Source organism: Poecilia reticulata, chromosome 20 (assembly GCF_904066995.2).
Source record: "Poecilia reticulata chromosome 20, P_reticulata-male-v2, whole genome shotgun sequence".
Lineage (NCBI taxonomy): Eukaryota > Metazoa > Chordata > Actinopteri > Cyprinodontiformes > Poeciliidae > Poecilia > Poecilia reticulata.
Genome location: NC_088849.1, coordinates 16,010,709 through 16,018,832, shown reverse-complemented (window position 1 = coordinate 16,018,832; position 8,124 = coordinate 16,010,709). Strand labels below are relative to the sequence as shown.

The window sequence follows — 8,124 nt, the reverse complement described above, 5'->3', positions numbered from 1 at the left end:
TTTAGAAGTCCTGTCCCACCTCTGCTGTCAATGGTCAAAGTATAAATACATCATGTCACCTTTAACCAGCGGCAGCTCCCTCTCAGGGGGTCAGAGGGACCCACTGCCCACCCTGCGCTCTGTGGATGACCACCACACAACGTTCACATTTCTTTCTCTTCACGTTTTAACTCGAGTTTTCATCCATCTGTCCAAACTTAAACTTTGGTGGGGAAACCTCTTGGGACTGCTGCGTTCAAGGTCAGTATCGCAACAAGTGCTGAGGACAAACTGAACTGTGTGACCGTGTGGCATTTGAACAGCAGGCTGTCTAACTAGACAATGTGGGGACTGAAATGGGGAGAGGGTTTACTTTACATTTACGTTTTGTGACGCTGAAAATCAAAACTGAAAGTCCAGGTTAATACAAAGCGTTGTGAGTTCAGTGAGTCATTTTGTCCAGCATATATTTTGCTGCTGGAGTGCATGAATTAACTGTAGAGGAGTTGTCTGGTTAAAAATAGCAGACAGCTGCACTTTGTTGACACATTACACTCTCCCTATTGTGTTCTGTCCATGTTATCCTCTTGCTACTTTTAGGAAAAAAAATCAATACATTTATTGCATCTCTATGGTACATAATAAAACCCCTGCAGTTAATTTGAGTAATTTCAAAGCACAAAGCTTACATCGTTGATTTATTGAACAGTGTTTATTTATGCTAATGTTGGGTTGCAGCTAACTAAATCCAAAACTTTGGGGGTTTTTTTGTTTGTTTGTTTTAGAATATTACAGAACTATATGAGCTTTAAAATCAGCAAACAATTCAAGAGGTTTCTCAACATGTCTGGAGACTCTAATCACGAGAACCCAATAAATACAGAGTAAGGTCAGCGTGTATAGGTGCTTGTCAGGACTTAGTTTAAAACAAAAAGTGTGCCCAGGCACATCTAGAGAGTATGCACTGAGTACCAGTGAGTGCATACTATTAATTACTTTCTATTAATTACTGCATCAGTGCAGCTTGGTAGTGATCAGGAAGGACAAGTTACTTTATCAGAAGCCTTCAACTCGCCTGCATTGTTGGGTCTGGTTTGGAATCTTCAAACCGAGGCCTCGATGCTTCAAAACACCTGAGTTAAATAATAAAGTAGTCAGGACTCTTGAGATATTGAGAAGGTGATTCGGTCATTTGATTCTTTTTTGTAAGTTTGTGTTGTTTTTTTTGCGATGCACACCTTCCATTAAGTTAAGCTTTTGTTTTGCCAAGCCACAGAATACTTTCAGAAGTCAAATGTGAGATGGCCTTTTTGGCGTTTTATTTGGTGTTGGCATGTTTTCTCTATTTATGAATAATGGTTCCTTGAAAGGAGTCCCCAAACCTTAAAATGTATTCTTAATGGCTTCTAGGCCAAGAGCCGTTCCTTTGTTTCTCTTAAATTCTTGAATGTCTTTTCAATCAGTGAATTATACAGCGTTTCTCAAGCTTTTCAGCCTACTTCATTCTGTCAAACGGGTTTCTTTCAGGTTATTATGATTTTAAAGGTCTGGCAGTAAATCAACTCGGGTGTGGTTAGTGAAGACTAACAAAACAAAAAAACACTGAAGTCATGATTAAATGGGGATGCGATTATATTTCCACATGGTGTCATTTCAATTTGTATAGCCTTTTCCTTCTTTAATGCATAAAATTAGCATTTGAAAACTGCTTTTTCAAAATTGACTCAGGTAATCTTTCTCTACTATAGAAATTTGACTGATCTGAAACATTTAGGTGAGGCATACAAGCTTGAAAACGGAAGAAATTGTTAAAAGCCCTGTAGGGAAACCCTGCGGTTCTATGTATATCATTAAACGAGATAATGTTTAGCTAAATATGTAACACGCTGCATTGATTGTGATTTGTTCTCATTAGCCTCCAAAACTCATTGTCATCATGGGGATCAAAGCTGCACTTCCTAAGTACGAGATCTACTTCTACAACACCGTGCTGTGTCTGGCCATGTTCTGGGCAGCCAGCTGGATCTTTGAAGTGTCGAGCTGTAAGTACGCTGATGAGCTCTGATAGCCCAACAAAAGACGGGATGGAATGAGAAGGATAACCTACGCTGACACACACAGTGGTTACAAGTGTCAAAATTGTGCATGTGGTCATCTAGTTTCACAAAAATGTAAAAACTCACCAGTATATTATTGGTGTTTACTGGCACATATTTATTTAATAATTCATTGGCACATCTTAATGACTATAACCTTTAAATGAAACTGGTGCTAGGTTTTATTTGCAAAGACATCACGGACTACAAAAATATGGAAAGTGACACTTGTAGCTTTTTGAAAATGTGCTGAGGGATTACAATCGATATTATTTTCCACACAGCAGAATGCAATTTGCCATTCTTGCTCTTGTATATCTGGAGGCACATAGATACACCAATCAGTGCTAATTTTACATTATTTTAGTATTTAATTCACACATATTATGAAATCAAATCTTAATATTTGCTTAACAAATGACATAAGCTGCTGCTGATGTATTTTTGCTTGACTTACTGTTTAGTTTAGTTTAAATACGCAATATAAACTAGTTGGACTAACCGAACTATTTCTTAACTTTTTTTTTTAATCAGCTTTGTTTTCGTTTTCCCTTTAAAAGTAAAGGGGGAAAAAATTAGGCAAAAAGCCCAACACTGTTTAAAACATACTAAAGATAATATGGCAAGAAATCTGTAATAAATAACTTAAGAAATTGAGTACCGTTGTTTTAAATATATTATATAAACAATTTTTTTTTTTTTTTTTAACAAAAACGATACAAAAATAAGTCAATTTTAAATATGGGGAGAGTAACTTTACATATAAACAAAACAAAATGTACAGTATACACTCATGTTAGTTTTTCAGTGTGAGGCTAAAACGTCAGAGCTATGCTGAGCATGCTCAGTAGATCGGGTGTCACTATTAATATCACAGAGGACAAAAAGAAAACTGTTCTGTGTTGAACCCTTTGTTTAAGTCTAATAAAAACACGTATAATTTGTTCTTACGACCGAAACATATTTTTGTCATGATAAACCAAGTTCCGTGACATTAAATTACAAATTTGCAATTATTCATTATTTTTGTCACTAACATATTTTACTCTCACTCCCATCCTGCTGTCATGTTTTTCAGCCAATGCAAACAGAAAGACATTTAAAGCCAGTGTGAAATCAGGATACTTTGGGAGAAAAATGGTAAGTGATGACGTGATATTTAACGCCATTGGAATATTATTAATTATTTGCGTTGCTATCCACAGGACACTGCAGATTTTGAGTGGATGATGTGGTTTTCCACCTTCAGAGAGCACATCCTGTTCGCCCTCTCTGGTCACGTGCTCTTTGCCAAGATCTGCTCCATGCTGGCTCCTCAGGTTGCTTAAACTTTACCATAAATCATATTTTATTTCTTTCGGATCATACTTAATCTGTTAGCATCTCCAGATCACAACTGCATGATCACTAAAAAGATAAGAAAACTGATGTCTTGTTTTTAATTAGTTAATCTCATCCTGTATTTGGTGAGTTTTAAATGAGAAAAAGAAGCAGAAAGTAGACATAAAATTTACTCCTTTTCAATGCAAATGAGCCTTTCTGTGTAATATGTCTCTTACAGTTCAGGTCCTTGGTCTACATGGTGTACGGTCTGCTGGCGGTATGGACCAGCATGGGTTGGACCTACGTCTCCCTCATGCTGTCCCACTGCATCCTGCTCTACAGCATCTCCTTGGTGAAAATCCGCTGGCTCTGCTTCGTCGCTGGCCTCTGCACCCTCGCCACGTTCAAGTGCGAACCTTTCGTGTCCTGGCAGGTGAAACAGCTGGCAAACTCTGAGTCCCTCGTTTGATTATCGGTGTGCAGAATCACTGTACATTTTCCGCGCAGGCAGGTTTTGTGGAGGGAGACTTTGAGCTGCGGCATGTCCTCTTCTACGGAGGCTGCGGGTTCACGATCATGCGCTGCGTGAGTTTTGCTTTGGAAAACTGTGAGCGGAAAGATGGGCACTACAGCGTCCTGGAGCTGCTCAAGTACAACTTTTACCTCCCTTTCTTCTACTTTGGGCCCATCATGACCTTTGACAAATTTTATGTGCAAGTGAGTTTCTTTTAATTGACCACAGTCATTCAACTGTTTAAAGGTTTTAGGATTTCCTAGTTCATGCACTAGATGGTACTGGTTTCTTTTATTGTTTGAGTCCATGTTGCATATAAAACATTTTTTGTTCATAGTGAATATTATCCATTATATTTTCAGACTTTTACAGTGCCCTGCAAAGAATTGTAAAGCGTAAAAAAAAATGGCCTCATGACTTCCTTATGTTTTTTAAAATAAAAATCAGTTTGACATGCGTTAGTATTCATCCCATTTTTCACTTGCACAACTAATATCCACTGCAGCCAACTACCTTCAGGAGTCAAAATCATCTAGTTCATGTCCTACATGTTTTGGATGTTTCCCTGCTCTGGCAAAGCTGACTTAAATGATTGCATTTCCTCCTTTGCATGTCTGCAACTGCTGCAGAAATCTGTCAGTCACCTATTCATTTAAGCTGGGTGTGCAGCAGCAGGAAAACACTGGAAACATGCAGGACAGTCGGACCTCTGATCTGCAGTATTGTACAAGACCAGTTGTGTCATGTCTTTGCTGTCCTCTGCAGGTCAATAAGTCTGACCTGACCAGAAAAGAAAGGGAAATGTGGAATATCAGCCTGCAGGGTTTGATCCATTTGGGAGTCATCATCGTAGTGGATGTCCTCTTCCACTTCATGTACATCCTCACCATCCCCACTGACATAAAGCTCCTGAAACACCTCTCTGACTGGGCTTTGGGTATGTGCCACCGTATTTGTGCAATTGTTAAAGTTTTATCTACCATCATGGAAGGAGGACATTTTTCCGCACGCCCAAAAATGCAACAAAACTAATATACCTGCACGTTTCCAGTGGGTCTGGCTTACATCAACCTCGTCTACGATTGGATAAAAGCAGCCATCATGTTCGGAGTCATCAACACAGTGTCCAGACTGGATCACCTGGACCCACCAAAACCACCAAAGTGCATCACTATGCTCTATGTGTTCTCTGAAACGTAAGCTCTGCATACAAAGCTCGCCTTCTTTTGGTTAAAACTGAAAACCGGATAACATGGAACAATTTTTTTTTTTTCGTAGGCATTTTGACAGAGGAATTAATGACTGGTTGTGCAAGTAAGATTTATTAAATATTCATTATATTAGTCCAGCTGGATGCAGGAGGTTCTGATGGTTTTTGTGTCCTCAGGTATGTTTATAATTACCTTGGTGGAAAGCATGAGAATGTGGTGGAGGAGCTGGTCGCTACGCTTTGCACCTATGGCGTTGCCATCCTCTGGTTGGGCCCCTGCGAGGTCGTCCTGGTCTGGGCTTTCTTCAACTGTTTTGGTCTCAACTTTGAGATGTGGACCGCTAAAGCCTTCTCCATGGAGCCATTTGCATCTTTTGAGGTTTGTTATTGCAGTTTTATTCTTCTGTTTTTGTTTGTTTGTTCTCAGATCTTAAGGTGTTGCAGTTTTTTTTTTTTTTGACAGGCTGCTATGTCAGAAGCAATGTCCCGCCGCATAAGGGCAATCTTCAACACGTTCAACTTTTGGTGCATTGTGCTGTTCAACCTTATGGCTCTGAACAGTTTGGATTTTGTCAAGTTGGTCACCAAGCGACTGCTTCTGAAAGGTGATTTCAGTTTTACTTGGAGATGCACTGATCAGGCCTGATTTCAAATTTCCAGTTTTTGTAAAGCTTCAAACTGTCAATAAGGATTTTAGCTTGTACCAATTTCCCTAGAAGAGCTATAATTGACAGCATTCTAAAAATATTTTTCCTCAAAAATATGGCTGCCCATTTTACAAATCTGGGATGATCCATGACAACCAGAGCCTGTAATTTTGTTGTGGTCCTTCCTGTCAGCTGTGGAAGTTAACTCCAGGTCAGTTTGCAAGTTTGATGGCGCATCATGGCTTTTGTTCATAACAGCAGAAATATGTATTTTCAAAATTACATCAAAAGTATTGAGCATCGAAGGAGCAAAATAACCAACACTTTCTAAAGTCTTGCTCTCTGCTGCTAGCATAAATATGTGTCCATCAAGAGTCATAGTCATCCATTTCCAGCATTCATTAGGTAAAAGATGAGTTGAGTCTACTTGAATATTTTCTGTTTCCTTTGTCTTAATTTCTACATATCCCACTAACCCTAAAAGATGTCTTTCTATGAGTCTTCTTCCAGCAGTTATAACTTCAACACAGAAGAGCGATACTGGTGTACCTGGTACATTCACAAATTTAGTAAAATGTTGAGTCAGACATTCTTGTCAAAGGCTGATTTGTCAGTGCTCGTTTACAGATGGGCAAGAAGATCTAAAACCACAAAATGGCAAAGGATCAAATTGACCGGCATTTTCTGACATCTTGCTCTTTGGTAGCATTCTGAATAAACGGCTAATAAGCCTCCAAATAATGAAAATGTTCCCTTTTAAAAGAAACTTCCTAACTCTGTGTTTCCTTCTCATTTTACTTTCAAAAAACACCTGATTCCAAAACTTTGAGTTCAGCAGTAACAACATCCATCATCAGTGCAATATGGTATTTCTTAGCTATGTGTTCCCTGTTAGACTTTCTGATCAGCTGAGGTTTAAGGACATTCAGGCCTTAAACCTCTAAACCGACATTAAGATTTCGGTGATTTTTATATGGCTTTGAATTTATAACTTCTCCTTTCTCCAGGCTTCCCTATAACTACCGTCATTGTCATGTTTGTGACCTACTGTCTAATTCAAGTGATCAAGGAGCGAGAGAGGAGACAGGCCCTCATCGATGACCCTGATCCACTTCCTCCTGCAGCCCCTCTTAATGCTGCTGCCGCCACCTGTCCACCCACTGCTGCTCCACAGGCAGTGGCGGATTCCAGCAAAGAAAAAGCAGAGTAGAAATTTGGCATTCAGCTGAACGGTTCAGAGACTAACAGACCATCTAGTCGAGAATATTGAAAGCTTCATTATGTCCTAATTAGCTTTCATAAAATGAATTTTTAATGATACTAGGAAGTCACAGGCTGTAAATAAGATTGAGCATTTATATGGAAGGGGTTATTAATAGTTAGTGGAGAACATTAAGTCATATTTATTGTAACATATTGTACAGTCCTAGAGTTATAAACATTTACAGACTGAGAAAGCACTGACTTCCCTGACACTCATAATTACTATTTTATGGAAAAACGTGGTATGTGACTATATGTCTACATGAAACGATTTTTCTTCTGAGTACTAGTTAATAAAAATCTTTTTAATCCCACATGAGTGTCATACTTAAACCCTTGATGGAAACACTTCAACAAACCAATGACATCCGATGCTTGTTGCTTTAATAACAAAAATGGATTTCTTTGAAAGAGGTTGTGTTTTTCAACATATGCTGCTGACATTCCCACCATCTTTTACTAGAATCCACTATAGCCTGAGCTGATATTTACACAAACGATCCTCACTTCTACTCAGGAAATCACATTGACTTTGAAATACCTTGTCAGTAAAGAAACTAGCCAGAGCAATAATCAGAGAATCGGCCGAGAGCTTCTGGGGGAGCAACAGATATCTACAGATTATGAAGAATATTTTCAACATGTATTTGTGCACCTCATGAAACTGAATTATAAGGTGAAGCAGCACAAATGACCATGACATTAAAAGCAGAGGACCTCAACCCTGTCTTGAGTGTTTTAAGTGTTTCCCTGCTGCTGCACACCTGGCTTAAATTGAATGGGTGGTTGACACGCTTCTGTAACAATTGGAGAAGAGAATACAATCATATTGAATCGGCTATGCTGGAGTGCAGAAACATCAAATACATGCAGGACGGTTGACGCCAAGGACCAGAGGAACTACAAAAAACCTTCTGTAGTCACCATTTAGCCAGAAGGCGTGTAGAGGATCCAGCAAAAACGTGTAGGAAGGTGCTCGGGTGAGATGAGACCAAAATCAAATGTTTTGACATATGCAAAACACAAACTTGCTGGAAGCTTTAAGAGAGTTGAGTCTGGGGCAAAGGTTCATCGTCCAGCAGGATAGTACGT

The 8,124-nt window shown here is 39.1% G+C and overlaps 1 protein-coding gene across 1 annotated transcript; it reads left to right on the top strand.

Moving 5' to 3' along the window:
- The first annotated feature begins 59 nt into the window (after positions 1-59).
- On the top strand, positions 60-7,346 carry hhatlb (hedgehog acyltransferase like, b). Its single transcript, XM_008396214.3, has 12 exons — positions 60-240; positions 1,895-2,021; positions 3,154-3,215; positions 3,281-3,394; positions 3,637-3,831; positions 3,906-4,115; positions 4,678-4,849; positions 4,964-5,108; positions 5,191-5,226; positions 5,300-5,501; positions 5,586-5,727; positions 6,777-7,346. The coding sequence occupies exons 2-12, from the start codon at positions 1,916-1,918 to the stop codon at positions 6,977-6,979; spliced, it is 1,587 nt and encodes a 528-aa protein (XP_008394436.1). The 5' UTR covers positions 60-240; positions 1,895-1,915; the 3' UTR covers positions 6,980-7,346.
- The last annotated feature ends 778 nt before the right edge of the window (positions 7,347-8,124 follow it).